The sequence below is a fragment of the Eleutherodactylus coqui genome, chromosome 6, assembly GCF_035609145.1.
Source record: "Eleutherodactylus coqui strain aEleCoq1 chromosome 6, aEleCoq1.hap1, whole genome shotgun sequence".
Classification (NCBI taxonomy): Eukaryota; Metazoa; Chordata; class Amphibia; order Anura; family Eleutherodactylidae; genus Eleutherodactylus; species Eleutherodactylus coqui.
The window spans coordinates 178,002,315-178,017,985 of NC_089842.1; the positions used below are offsets into that span (position 1 = coordinate 178,002,315).

A 15,671-nucleotide genomic window follows, 5' to 3' on the forward strand; every position below is an offset into this window, starting at 1 on the left:
AGGGTGGTACTTCTGGTTCAAAACTGCCTCGTTCAGAGCAATGAAAAGCGTTTCAGTCTCACAGTTAAAATGGGAGATGGAGTAGGTATATAGCTGATTACCACATCCATTCTCTTCTTATTTTACCCATACTTTTATAGCCTAGAGATTCCTTGGTCATAAGCAAATCTAAGGCTCGAAGGATCACAAGTTGCTGGTCACCAATGATCCTCCATAAATGCCGGAGATTCTTCAGGAAATACAAGGTTAGTCCATCCCAGCTTTGTGCTGGGTCTGTTTTTCAGAGCTCACATAGCCTCCATACCCTCTATTCTAATCCCCAATGTGTCCACTGAACAAATAGTAAGACCTTTTTAGTTAAACAGACACTGTATTTTTGATAAACTTGTGCTTGTGTAATAGCCAATGTAATAAGTAGAAGCAATGCTACCTTCTAATTTCCCTCGATCAGTGGACAGCAAACAAAAGTAGAGAGACTCTCGGAGACGTAGCTGCAGCTTCTAGTATGTGTTTTATCTCATCCCAGTCCTAGATTTACATGTACACTGCTCAGTACTGCTGTATAATGTTTTTCATGCTACTGTTGCTGAGGATTTGATACAGAGAGATAGGGGAGCAGGATCCCCTCTTCTCTATGTGCACAGTATTGGAGCTACCATAGTAATTTAGTATCCCATGCACATAAGACTAATGTGTATGGGGGGTGACTCAAATTTCCCCTGACAGATGCTATCAGGGTAAAGAAGGATTAGGAAAGTTGAATTTCAAAACCAAATCTTTTTTTCACTTGAAGATAGGTGACGCCAGAGTTGTTAGGCCGCAGCTTACCCCTATAAAGACATGAACATTTGGCCAAACCAAACGTTTTTGTGTATTGGGTAGCTGGTGGACACAGCTGGCAGCCAAACAATTGTTTGTTGAGCAGTTGTTGATGGTGTATAGGTACTGTTAGTTCACATCCACCAATTCAGGCAAAGCTGACAGTTAGATAAAGAGCCTGCAGAGGGAGAAAATCATGAAAGAATTGCCATTTACAAGCAAAATAATGGCCATAAATAGTGTTATTCCTCATGTACACACAACAGCATATTCTGAAAGTCACCTGAAGTTGTGAGTCAACTTTAAGTTTCCCATAACCTAAACGCATAATGATCAAGATTTAGTACTGAATAGTAGATGATAGACTATGAGCTGAAATTCTGCGGCAGGTATGTTCAATGCATTCACAGCACACAAATCCAATCCAAGCCACTATTACAATCAGTATACATTTAAAACATGTGCAAAACCTTTTCCTAATGATCTGAAAGATTTCCATTGTTCAGATCTGTCTGTTTTTGTACCATAGGTAACCAGTTATTAATATCCATAGCCAAGTGTATATGGATCATTATCTACGGATAAACTGATACAACCGAGATGTTTGTACTATCTCACTATGAGTACTATCTATTATGGCCCCCGGCAATGGCAGCGGCATCCTCTAACTCCTCCTGCCATTGGTCTTGGCCAGCACTGTGTTCTCATGTTCTCTGCAACAATCTCCTGTCAGTTTCCTGTTCCCCCTAGGGTGCTTATGCATGGCCGGTCAGCTTCTCATAGGGCTAGCATGCGCTTCCAGCTTTTGCTTTTGCTTTCCAGGCAAATCCGGACAAGCCTCTGGCTATTTAAGGCACCCTCCTCCACTAGCAATTAGTTTTCTATTATGCAAAGGTGTTATAGTGTTCTGTCTACTCTTGGTTTTCTTCTGCGTCCATTTCACTCAACTTTCCTGACTTCCTCTCCTCTACTCTGACTTGCCCTGGCCTGATTCATCATTCGGAAAGTATTCTGCCTATCCTGACCACGGCTCTTTTCCACCACCATGTCTCCGTCTAAACCTGACCAAGTTGTGTCAGCTGCTTCTTAACAAGAGTATTTCTGGTGCAACAGTCTAGGTTTCCCTACACAAAGGTCAGATCCCGATTGGTGAGGTTAAAGAGTGAAAACTGGGGAACACCACGTGCAAGCCTCGATCTAGTCCCAAGTCAAACCAGTTTTGAGGCAGAGCAGATCTACATTCCTTCCTTTCTGCTCTTAGCTAGTCATTGAACTCTAGCAGGGTTGACCAAGATTATGATTGGCTAGAAGTAGGAAGATTGTAGGTAACTGCTTTACGCTGCTCCATCCGCTTCACCAATTCAGTGATTAGGTGTCAAAGATATTGCAGTGGAGGTTGTTGTAGTAGATCCAACAATAACATGCGTAACGTTTAAAGAGAAAAGTCCAGGCAAAATTTTCCCGTTCTATATCTTGCGTATGTTAGAGGATCACAATAGTGGAGTAAGCTCTAAACAACATCAATTTACATAGTGGCTTCTGCCACTCTAAATAGTGGGTAACTGTTTGGCACCGCTCAGAGGTTTCTTTTGTTAGAGATCTCTAATAATATATTCTCTCATTATAAATGTCCTTGTAATGACAAAACAGATGGCTAGAAAGTGAACCATATCTTGGGCTATAACACTGTATCCAAATGACATTTTTTTAGAGATCAGCAATTTGTTGATATGTCAGTTGTTGAAGAACGTTTTTAATGGCCGACCTAAAACAATCGGCAAATAATGAACATTAGTTAGAATCTAGACACACCAGGGACGTTTACTAATACTGTCTAATAGTTAGACAGTCCAAACTAGATTCTAGTCTAAGAATGTGCCAAATTTATCACAGTGACTCATTTTTAGACCCTTCTCTTACTTTATACCACTTCTTAATCAGCTTAGTTCTCACAAGTTTTTGTGTAAAAGTTTGGCACATTTTTTGGTGCAACAAAAGGACTCTGTCAGCTCAGCTGTGTGCGACAATTACTGATCTCCAAAGATGAACGAGAAGCATGTAGGACACCGGCACGTGAAAGTTAAATCCAATCTTCTTTATGTAGAAATCAAAGCTAGAAATTGAGAAACCAGCAGTATAACAGCATAGTAAAGATCATGTATGCTTCAGACCTGGCAGTCTTTACTCATAACCACGATCTCCTGTGTATTCTATCAGAAAGTGTTTGTTTTGTCCTTTTGAGTTTGCTAGTTGTACAGCCTACGTATAAAATACTGCAAATAGTACGTTTAATCCAATGGACAACATAATTGGTATTGCATGAAATAAATTGTGTTCTAACATGTTTTCTTGTTTATTGTTCAATGTATTCTTTACTATTCTGGTTTAATATGCGTATTTATGACATGGACATCTGTGCATACTGGACCGAGAAAAAACGAATCCATGTCCTAACTGGAGGTTGATTATTAATTAAACTAGGAGACAATAACAAGTGGTCTATTTCCTAATAGAACAATCTGCAGCCTCTATTCAGGATTTCTTAAGAGGTTTCTTTCCTGACCAAGGATTGGTAAATGTTGATGATTAATAATAATTTTAATATGTGAGAATTCCTTACAAAATAAGTAACAAAAACCAACCTATCCCTTTCTAATGATATCTTCAGCTTATGTTTTGGGAATAACTTTCCATGGTTTTATTTTCAATATATATTTTATCCCAGTTTGATGTCCATTCTGGATGTTGACATTCCTTTAGTCTATCACATATGTCCTTATTCACTGAAACGCAGATTGTATTGCACAATTTAATTCAGTACTAGTTATTTTTCCTATGAGGTATGATTTGAGTGACGTGATTTTGCATTGAGACTGATGATGCCTGCCACTGGTTTTCGGTAACTATAAGTGCTTATCCTGTCCATGTCACAATTCACTGTCATCATTAAATCAAGGAATGTGATTTTCTCTTTATCCCAGTTTTATTTGAGTTTTAAATTGCAAGAATTCAAATTGATCTATTCAACAAACAATGGTATGGCTGCCACATCAGATGCCCAGATGATAGACGTCATCTATGTAACAGTCCTATCACATTATATCTACTATGAGAAGATTGCTATTAGACAAAATAGATCGCTTCTCCTCCACCATGAAACAAAAGGAATAACAAACCAAGGAGAAACTTTGGCCTCCATAGATGCTCCGATGTGCTGTAAATATAATGTATACTTAAATATTAAATTGTTGTTTAAGTAGATACTTCAATCGCACAATTATATATTCCTGCAAATTGCCATATTTACAATATCTTTGAGCCTTTCTGATATAGCCGGAAGACTCAAATTGTTGGGATTGTGTGTTTAACAATTCAGCATCGCACGTGAGCCATGAAAAATGATCTTGCCACATCAGGTTTTCAATAACCCCAAACACATGCTTGGTGTCTGTCAAATATCCCGGGCATAAACATATCGATGGTTGTAATAAAGTATCTAACAACTCACTCATTTAAAGAGCCATTGGAATCGAAAATAGGTCTCATTGGTGGATGGAATTGGTTTCTATGCAGCTTCTGCAGTAAGTGGATGGTAGGATGTTGAACAAATAGTCAAATTCCTTCTGATTAAAAACACCCAAATCCAGTCCTGTTTGTAACAAAGAATACACATTACAAGGCATAGAAATATTAGAAAATAATCTGTTTAATGTGCATTTAAAAATTAATAATGTAGGCTGGTAAAATGAAGGTTCTGTTAAATGGTAAAGTAAACCACTTATGAGTGATTAGATCCCCATATTCAATGAGCGCTGGAAAAGGTTAACAAAGTTTCCTGGACCTCTATGCAAAATGTAGACCCATTTTGGTTTCTTTAGTATTAGCTAACCACAGACCAAGTTTGGCATTGCTGCATCAATCAGTAGTTTATCAATGTGTAACGTAAGTATAATGTAAATGATTGGTATCAAATAGTCAATCGGCTATATAAAATGTGTGCACCGCAGTTCTCAACTGTTTCCACCTTCTAACATGAAATGTGAACTTTGTTTTTCTTTAGGCCAAACCCCTGGAAGTAAAACTGAAAACTAAAGAATGGTAAACTATGATTCCATTTCTATTACTTGTGACTATAAGCAATCGTCATTTTATGAAACTTGCAGCCATAATGTTCACCTTATTCTACAGCAATCTTTGTGTCATGGAGGTCAGAAAAGGAATGGGAAGCATGCTTTAACACATCTGGCACCATTGGATTTGACCAACACATTTTTATTATTCTCTGAATATCATTACCATGATGCAGTAAATCTAGTTGATGTATTTTTTTCCTTTGGTTAATTCTAAAATTGGTCTGTGCCTTGTAGGCCAGGTAGCAGGTGCCACGCCCATTGCTACACCCAGGGCCGGTTTTAGAGTAAAATTAAAAATGGGGCCTCCAAACTGAAATACTGCAGTACTAATGCAGCCACCCGTCACCCATGGCAAACAGATGATTTTGTATGATTAGGAACAAGGGAGGTATGGCCAGCCATACTGTCCCCCTGAAATATCTAGTAATGAAAATCTCTCACAGTATTGAGGACAATTTGAATTTTAAGGGTTATTCAATGTATTCATTCCATGACCACTGAGCCTTACTATAGCACTACAGCACAAGGGGGGCACATTACACATTGAGACAATTGAGGGATTTTCAACAGAAGACAGCTGAGGGCCTTCAACAGTGACAGGAAGAAGGCAGCATATTGTCTGTCATTTGTAAGTTCATTTTAGTGGTGAGGATGACGTTTGTGCCCTCCAGCTTATGAGTCCACAGTTGCGACCCCTTAGATTCCTATTGCTATGCCACTGCTAAATGAGGGTGCCACAACCTGTCTGTATACTTGCACATGGGTATGTCCAGTCAAAGCCTCAGATTGCCTGGGGCCTTTGGTGATGGGGGTCCTATTCAATTGCCCAGTTTGCCCCTCCTTAATGCTGGCCCTGGCTATACCACTATATAAATATGCACTTGCACCAAAAAGGCTGGACAGCTAGACAGCCATGATCTGAATGTGTCTGCGGTGTTAGAGAGCCTAGAATCACTGGGTGGATCCTTGCTATGAATGCATCCACTAACCTCTTGACACTTACTAAATTAATTCTATTGTCTCAGCTCTTGGAATTAAATAGAAAAACCAACCAAAAGACAAAGTCTTATCACGAAGCATTGTAAGGCTGGGGTCACACAGGGCGGATTTGCCGCAGCAGATCCGCCCGCGGCAAAACCGCCCGCGGCCGCTAAGCCCGGGATTAGCCAGCCATGTGGACGAGGTTTCTCAGAAATCTCGTCCACACGGGACGGCTAATCCGCTGCGGTAAATCCGGTTGAAACCGCAGCCGCGGTTTCAAAAGAAGCAGCATGCTCATTCTTTTTTGCATTCCGCTGCGGCCGCGCTCTCCTCTATGGGAGCGCCGGCCGCAACGGAAGAGCAAGCGGCCGGACCGCTTCAAAGCCGCCGCGGCTTAAACCGCGGCGGCTCTGCCGGCGGAGATCTCGCGGTTTTTGCTGCGGCCAAACCGCGAGATTTCCGACGGCAATCCGCCCCGTGTGACCCTAGGCTTTTGTGATCACACATAGAGGAAATGCTGCAGATCTGTGACAAAATCCACAGCATTTGTGCATCAAAATCTGCACCATTGGTGTGGATTTTCACTCTGATTCAGCTGTGGATCTACACCTGTTATCAGCTATTGAGCTACAGCCAGTACTTAACAGGGGCAAGTACAGATACTTAATAAAGCACCAATTAATGTCTGCACCAAGATCACCACTCACAGCCTGCACCCAGAACTGCTGCTGAGCGCCACCACCTCCACTGGTCAGATAATGCAGAAGTGGGCTGCCTCTGATTGAGGGAGAGATAGCGGAGCTCAGCGCTTTTTAACCCTTTCCAATTCACTGTCTGATGTTTTCAGACATTCTGATTGTAGGCAGTACAGATCCCATGTCGGAAGACGTCTGGCAGGGAATTCTTACTGTTTATTACTGGCCGCTGTTGTCAGGGGCCTCTCCAGCATGTCCCATATTGCAGTACTGGCTCTAGCTAGCAGATGGCGCCATTGTATAGTGGCAGAAAGAGAAAGCTTCCCCTAGGAAACCCTGAATCCAATTTGATTGCAAAGGGTTAAATATCTGTACTTGCTTCTTTGTTGCGACCAAGTCTTCTGATGCTGCTGATTTTATATATATATATATATATATATATATATATAATGACATTAGTTGCGACATTACATAACCAAGGTTAGCAAAAATGTGTCTATTCACAGTCATCAAAAATAGGGGACTTTTGGTCCAAGTAAGTCTGTGACTTTTTTTTTCTGTGAATAGCATACAGCTCAAGGTATGCCAAAACTTAATTATTGGTAAGGGTCTGAGCTGTGGAACTCTCATAAATCCTGACTTCAAGGTCCCTTCAGGATTTTCCTTGCACAGTGGTGCTCCCATCCTCTCACGCTGCAGGGAATCACAACACAGCAGCATTGAAGTGAATGGAGCTGTCGCAGTGTCCCCTGCACATCAGCTGAACGAGAGTGCCAGGTGCATGCAAAAAGTGTGAAAATTTCAAAAATCTGTAATTTGGACCTGTATTGAAGTGATGGCACAACGTTGCCATATGCTATCGCTTGTACTGGTGGGAAAAACAAACCTTTTAAAGTGTTCATTCAGAATGTGTGAAAATAAACACCATGAAAAAAAATGCCTAGGGAAATGGTGGGCAGAAGTATTGATGTGCACTGAGTAGCCTCTACTCGAGGCCGGCTGGTTCAGACTTATCTTATGTAACATGAAAACATTTCATCAGTTTTTATGTACTGGACCTTTTCTTGTGCTTTTAATTTCCAGTCTTGTGTCTGCACGCTGTAATGTGTGGTGTTGATGTGGAGGGTTTGTTGTCCTGCAGCATTCTTCATGATTTTCCTATTCATCATTGTTTAATGCTTCTTTTTGCTGCTCTAGCAATGATAAACTGAATGTACGAATGGGATTTGCCCTTTGTGATGATGAGAAGCTATATCTCACAAAGAGGAAAAAAATTGTTGCAAATACATTGAAGAACGTTTTGAAGCTGGACCGAGATTTAGAGGATCATGAGGTATGTCAGTCACAGTCTATATGTATACGTGCTTTCATTCTTTACATGATGATAGTTTATTTGTGCTGCTGGCTTAATTATTGATCTATTGACCGGGCAAAATGAAGTATTTGCAGTTCAGTGGGAGAGTACTGCCATTCCCCCGTCTGAGAATCAGCCACATCTGCTGTTATGGAAGCCCACTGGATCTCATCACATAACGCATTAGCAAGCTATTGAGTTACTGCACAATGCACACTATTGTACTGAAGCTCTTCACACCTGTCTGTTGTCAAAAAAGTTGTTTGACAGCAGATTTGCTCTGTTACCCTTTTTTCCATAATTATTTTTTTAGTAATCACTGATGACAGTGATATGTCTCATTATTGTTAAATATCAGTCTGCAACCTTCCATGAAGACGTGTAAACTCTAGTTATCACATCTGTCATAAAACATCTTACATTTTTGTGTAAGATTTCATGAAGACTAATGCATGTCTATAGAAACCCTTAGGTAACCTCTATTATCACCTAAGTGGTAACACATGGGTGTCATGAAGTCCTATAATTTTGTAGGTGATCCAGCTTACAAGATTTCCAGTGATTTTTACTATTATTCATCAAGTCATGCAATGAGAATCTTTGCACTTGTCTGATATTGTCTATTCCAATAGATCCCTATGATTGCCATCACAGCCACCGGAGGTGGCATCAGAGCAATGACATCTCTCTATGGAACATTAGCTGGACTGAAGAAGCTGAATCTTTTGGATTGTGTGTCATACATCACTGGAACTTCAGGGTCCACTTGGTGAGGCCCCTTCTTGTTAATAGACAAATAGTTACCTTTGCATATGGCCTGTATACTGATTTCTGTGATATTTTATCCTTTTAGGTCAATAAGTAAATTATATGAAGATCCTAACTGGTCACAAAAAGATTTGTGTCCACCCATAGAAGATGCTCGTAGAAATGTGACCAAAAGCAAGACTTGCGCTATTACCTTTGATCAGTTAGCATTCTATCAGGAAGAACTAACAACAAGAGCAAAGATGGGTTACAAGACATCGTTCACAGACCTGTGGGGTTTGATTATCGAGTCCATGCTCTATGATAGTGTGAGTTTTCCGTACACTATAGCATATATGTTAGAGATAAATAAGCAATAAAGACTAGTGCATGTTGAGTGAGGCTTCAGCCTAGAGTTAGTCACCTCTGGATAGAATTTATTGGCACTTTTGAAGAGCTATTGGGTAACACTGCTGTATAGATGACGTCTTCCTATATCTTCATATATCCCTGTTCCTGCAGTTAAGTTTTACACTAAACGGTTATCATTCTGATTCTCGCTGTATCTGTGCAACAATCATTCAGTGTAAATACTGCCATCAACTGAATGACAAATAATAATTTGTTTACTTATCGTTTGTTGTTCAGTTTCTGCAGGCATAAAAATCGATGATCGGCCTGTATAAATAGGCAGTTGTTCATCTATGTATGACTGCCTGTTTACTGTGAATGGAGGCAGGCAGGTGGGCAAGTGATCTGCGCCTCCATTCACTGAGCGATCATCGTTCCTGTATGAAAGCACGGAAGCGATTATCCCTGGGACAACTCTCAGGTACTTAAGAGCCCAACAATCGTCCCATGTAAAAGGATCTTAAATCCAGATATAGCATTAGCACCTACAAGCACTGATAGATACACTTGCCTGATCCCCACCACCTTCTTGTCACACCATATCTAGAGTAAGCACCACATTTCTGAGCTAGCAAGCTTAATTTTGGTTAAACAGTAACTGGGTATTACCATTCCTCTTGTCTTAAACAGCCTGACAGTGTTCAATCAATATTAACAGTATTGGACCAGGCCGCAAAATTAATTCAGATCCCTAAATTAATTCGAGCTACAGACCCAACACCTAACAAATTTAGACTCCAGGCTTGATCCCTAGATTAATGCAGACCACAGACTAAACCCTTACATTAATTGAGACCCCAAACACAACCCCTAAATTAATTGGGAACAACAATTCAGACTACTGACCAAATGACCCATATTACCCACCTCTGCCTACAAGTTTATTGTTCTAAGGGCTTCATATTTACTTGTTTGACTTGTAACATGTAACTGTAGTAATTTCATTCTCATTAGTTTTCTGTATTTTAGTTGCAATTATGTATGCTTTCCTTATTTATTTCATTGTATGTTATGTTGTTTAAAGGGCCACTCCAGTGAAAATACATTTTTCCATGCTTGGCCAACTAAAAGGATTTCCTGTCACACTCTGGAGGTCTCCTCTGTGTATTCCAGTCACTTCCATGCAGTGCAGCCTTCTGTCTGATGCTTATTAATCACCATATTGAGGCTGAGGTTTTTTTACTTTTCAGTTTCACATCAGTCCCATGATGCACTAGCTAAGGATTATACCATTCTACCTGCCAGGAGACAGTTTGATTATCATTACTTTCTATATTCACCTAAATAAAGTACCGACCACATGTATACAGTTAGGAGGATGAGCTGTGATCTCCTCTGTTATAACTGTGTGACAGGATCTGTGTGGTCCTGTAGGCATTTCTTTTGGTAGATCATGTAATAACATCACACTCATTGAGAAACTAATTACATAACCCGAAACAGATTTGATCTGGTCAGAATTGAGATCACATGACCATCTGAGGGGAAAAAAAGGCAGAAATAACTGACCAAGGTAACACCAGTTCACTAATATATACTGGGGAATAGCTACATGATTAATAAATTTAAAAAAATAATCGGAGTGGCCCTTTAATAATTTAATTAGTACAGACATGCTTAATGGAAATATTAATTTTACAGGTCAATGAAACAAGATTATCAGATCAAAGGAAAGCACTGGCCAATGGACAGAATCCACTTCCTTTGTACTTGGCAATGAACGTAAAATCAAATGAGTTTCCCACTTTGGATTATAAAGGTTTGTTATCAACTTCTTTCTAAGTATTATTGTACTAGCCGATAAACGTTTCTAGCAGGAATGAGCTCTTAGACTGACTGAAAAGTCTTCACCAAGATTGGCAAGAGTTAAAACACCTGTTGAGGGGCCCAGAAAGGAATTGTCACTTCCATCCCCAATGGTACACATAGAAAAAAATATAAAAAAAAGATATGTTCTTTGGGATGGCAGTGTACAGTACTTTGTAAGATTCCAGAAATCTTCCATATTAATGATCTTCCTTGCAAGCACTGCAGTGATAGTAACAGAATATCTTACAAAATATAATGTAAGGAACAGATAATCTTTAATCTTCTCTATTCACAGAGTGGTGCGAGTTCTCCCCTTACGAGGTGGGGCTACTGAAGTACGGAGCCTTCATCCGCTCAGAAGACTTTGGCAGTGAATTCTTCATGGGAAAACGGACAAAGGCACTTCCAGAGTCTAGGATCTGTTATCTGCAGGGTGAGACATCTGAGTGGCTTCATAGCAGTATCTACTGGGCAACGGGAAGCAAGCTTTTCAAAATGTATCGTGTTTAGAAGCATTGCATTGTACCCATTAACTGAATGTGTGCAATGTAATAAAGCAGTGCAGTGATACTTCACAGGCATGTAGTCGTGTCCAGAAGTAAAGACTCATGGGCCCTGGTGCAACAGTTCATTTTGGGCAGCCCATACACATAACTATTCTTTCTTCCAGTTGTGCACCATCTGGAATTTACAGCTGCATTGCTGGGTCTCTTAAGTGACCCACTAATGCACATAAAGAGGCTACGGGTGCTGCCGGAGTCTTAAAACACAAGAGAACACACGTTTTGCTACCCCCTTCAAAAAAAATTACATATATTTAGCCTATATCTATAATCATGGCTGCCGGCCATGGACCACAAAGAATTTTCTGATGCATCACTGGATATCTTCAGCGACACTAATATTCAGAGACAATGCTAGGGAATATACATACCTTCCTTTCTTCTCTCTCTCCCCCCAAAATAAAAAAACTATATCCCCCCCCCCCCCCCACACACACCCCACCCAACCCCCCCATACACACACTGGAAACAGCATTAGACAAATTTGAAAGCATAGCAGTCTTGAATACAGTAGTTCAGCTATATTACACCTCTAAATAACGCAGTCACCAAGTAAGTAGTCAAATATCAGCTCTTTAACCTCCACAGAGTAATAATTTCCCTTTGTGCCACTGCACAAAGTAGTAATGTACACTTTGTACCCCCACAAACAAATACAGCCCTCTCTGTATCCCACACCCTTATAGAACCCCTACATTGTACTAGTACCTCCTCTGCACACCTACATCCTAATAGAGCCCCCTACCTCTGAAACTCTAGCGATCACTCCTAAATAAACTTTACTACTTATAACTCACTCTGCTGCCTGTCAGAATGTATGGTGAGCCAAGACATATTCTGTGGTATATAGTTCATATACTGTATATACTCGAGTATAAGCCTAGATTTTCAGGACATTTTTGTTGTGCTAAAAAAGCCCCCCTCAGCTTATACTCGAGTCAGGCAATGCTTAAAAAAAAACCCTCCATGCTCCCCTCCCAGCCGGCATCTGTGTCTCCGGCTGCGGTGCGGCAGGCTGCTTGAATTCTCTCCGCTGTCATCCCCCGACATCCTCTTTGCTCGGCTCTGTTACCCTCCGCCGTGAGCGCTGTGTAAGTAAGAGCTGTAATTGGATCGAGCATCAGCCAATCACAGCCGGAGCTCGATTATTCACAGCCAATCAAGCTGCTTTAAAATTCTCCCCACTGTAATCTCCCTGCTCCGCTTTCAAATCCCCTGCTGTTAGTGCTGTGTAAGTAAGCGCTGTGATTGGCTGGCACTCAACCTAATCACAGCGCTTACTTACACAGCACAGACAGAGCTGAGCAGAGAGGATGGCGGGTGATGACAGCGGGGAGAATTCAAGCAGCTTGTCGCACAGACGACGGCTGGGAGGTGAGTATGGAGGGTTTTTTTTACCTAGTATATACTCAAGTATAGCTCAGCTTATACTCGAGTCAATAAGTTTTACCAGTTTTTTTGTGGTGAAACTTATTGTCTTGGCTTATACTCGGGTCGACTAATACGCGAGTATATACGGTATGTCTAATTAGACAAAGTTAAGTTTAGTTCTTATGGTATGTTCATCTTAATTTACAATATGTAATAAGCCCTGACAGCTGGTCAAGTGCTATTAATGTAGAAGACCAATATTATTTGATGCTTCCAGGACGCTGTACATACATCTCAGATACAGAGGGGTATAAATGCACAATAAAAACATTGAAATGCAATCAACATAAACTTACTAAGGGCTAGACTGGCACAGAACGAGAGAAGACCTGTTAGGGCCTGCAATCCTTGTAAGTGAGGTGGAAGCGACACTAGGTGGTGGTGGTGGTGGGGGTAGAAGCTGTTTATATGGTAGCAGGATTACGGCAGGTAGTAAGCTCTTCAGAAGGGATGGGTTTTCAGGTTTCCATTAGAAAAATGCAGATAAGAGGAGAGCAGAGATCTTGCACAGGTCTTGCAAGGGCCAGAGATTACAAGTGGGCAGATTTAGGGAAATAAGGGTAGAGATATATAGGAATCTGGGAAGTAGGGTAGTGAATGGCCTTGTTGGTCATTGTTAGTATTTTGAAATTATTCAGTTTGTGCAGTGGAGGAAGAAGTGGTGGCAGGGAGAAGGGCAATCAAAAAATTGTAAATCAACTGGACAGCAGATTTGTGGGTGAATTGATGGGATGTTAAATAATCAGTCTTTCAATAATCTAGACATCCATGGGCTAAAGCTAATTACATATACATATGTTTCTGTTAACGGGTGTGCATTGCTATAATACCATGTTATTTTCTTTGTCAGGACTATGGAGTAACATCTTTTCCATAAACCTGATGGACGCCTGGTATGCAGCTGTAAGCTCTGACCATTTTTGGAACAGATTCACTACGGACAATGTCGTTGAACTGGGTGAGGAACTGCTTTTCATCAAAAGCATTCAATCTACTTATAGGGTAGATGTAGACACAGCAGAAATATATGCAGCAAAACCTGCGTGTGCCACATTCAGATTAACATGCTGCAGGTTTAAAATCCAGACCGCAGGTCAATTTCTGTGCAGAAAAGCTCCATAGCATGAGGATGATATTAGTTCCACATGCACACTGTGATCCACTGCGGATTTTATCTCTGTAAGGAAGGCCGTCTGTCCACAGGTGTTGCGTTTTACCGCAGCGCATTTCCGGCGTGGGAGAACACTAAAGTCACCGCAATTTTCCACGATGAACCTATCATTATGCCGCGATTTTTTTTAAACGCGAGCGGAAAATCGCAGTGGATTTCCTCGTGTGTACATCGGGCTGCGTTTTCCATAGTTATTCTATGAACGCGTTTCATGCGTTACCCCCGGATGGATTATTGCCACAGATAACGCAATGAAATATTGCCCGTGGACAGGAGCCCTGAATCCACCGGTATAATCTGTAGCATTCCTGTTCTGTGTGGGCGTACCCTCACTCTTGTGTTCCTTTACCCGGCTGCCTTATTTGGTTTGTTTTACTTCTTGCTCCGTAGTTTATTTTTGCTTTTATGGTTGTCTCACGTGTATTGCAGTCAATTTCTTCTAGTTCCTTATAGATGACAAAGAGTTTCCCAAAATAATTGTATGTGCAACTTTTCTTTTTTTTCTGCTTTGTTTAAAAAAAAAAAAAAAATTCTTGAAAAGTGCTGATACTCCTTGCGGATATTTAGTTGATATCAGTCATTTTACAGCCAATGCTCCGTGAGAAAAATTATGCAAATTAGCCTTCCTTCAGAAGGAAGAAAACTGTCTCTGTAATGCCACCTATAGGTAGCTAGCCTGTTATACAGCCCTGAAACATGACTTACGAGAGACATTCATCTGTAGACAGCACTGTTTCGAAGTTTTGCTCCTCATCAGCACAAAGTAGAGTTCTGGTTGACCTGATGAGTTGCCTTTAACCCCTTGAGTGGCGGGTTTCCTACCACCCTGTCAGACCCACCAGGGCAGGTTTTTTAAATGGTCTAATCATTGAATTTCAACTAATTCTGCAGTTGCGTTCCAAGAGCCATAACTTTTTCATTTTTCCATTGACCAGGCCATATGAGGGCTTGTTGTTTGCGGGACAAGTTGTACTTTTTGATGGCATCATTTTGGGGTATATATAATGTATTGCATAACTTTTGTAAAAACATTTGTAGGGAGATTGAGGGGAAAAAAAATAAATTCTGCCATTTGTTTTTTGGATTTCATTTTTACAGCGTTCAACATGCAGAATAAATAATGTGATATCATTATTCTCTGAGTCAGCACAATTCTGGCGATACCAAGTTTATACAGTTTTTATGTTTCTGGGAGGAAAAAAAGAAATGGGGAAAAAAGAAAAAAAGGGGCCATGACATTAAGGGGTTAAATAATGTACCAACTTCCTTCTCTGGGTCATTACTACGCACGGATACCACATGTGTGATTTTATTTTACATTTTTTACAAAGTAAAGGGAGACAAGTGTTTTTATTTTTATTTTTTTTAATAATTTTTAAACTTTGGTTTTTTTTTAAACTTTTTTTTTATTTTTGACCCTTTAGGGGACTTCCACAGGGACCCATCAGGACCCCCTGATCACTTTCTGGGGGTCTGATAGTGACAGCCCTTTACATGCTGCAGCATGTAAAGGGTTAACACAGCAGAGATCGGAGGTTTTCTCTGATCTCTGCTGTA

General features: G+C 40.6%; 1 protein-coding gene across 4 annotated transcripts in view; it reads left to right on the forward strand.

Moving 5' to 3' along the window:
* Nucleotides 1-15,671, forward strand: part of PLA2G4B (phospholipase A2 group IVB) — a 51,182-nt gene that overhangs the window by 26,882 nt on the left and 8,629 nt on the right. For 2 of the 4 annotated variants that reach the window (XM_066608317.1, XM_066608318.1), the window contains 8 exons: nt 141-245; nt 4,880-4,917; nt 7,826-7,961; nt 8,615-8,751; nt 8,836-9,058; nt 10,782-10,899; nt 11,245-11,382; nt 13,794-13,901. In XM_066608317.1, coding sequence (XP_066464414.1) covers nt 141-245; nt 4,880-4,917; nt 7,826-7,961; nt 8,615-8,751; nt 8,836-9,058; nt 10,782-10,899; nt 11,245-11,382; nt 13,794-13,901 — 1,003 coding nt within the window. The remainder of the gene's footprint in view (nt 1-140; nt 246-4,879; nt 4,918-7,825; nt 7,962-8,614; nt 8,752-8,835; nt 9,059-10,781; nt 10,900-11,244; nt 11,383-13,793; nt 13,902-15,671) is intronic. The other 2 variants (XM_066608319.1, XM_066608320.1) reach the window with 1 other exon arrangement.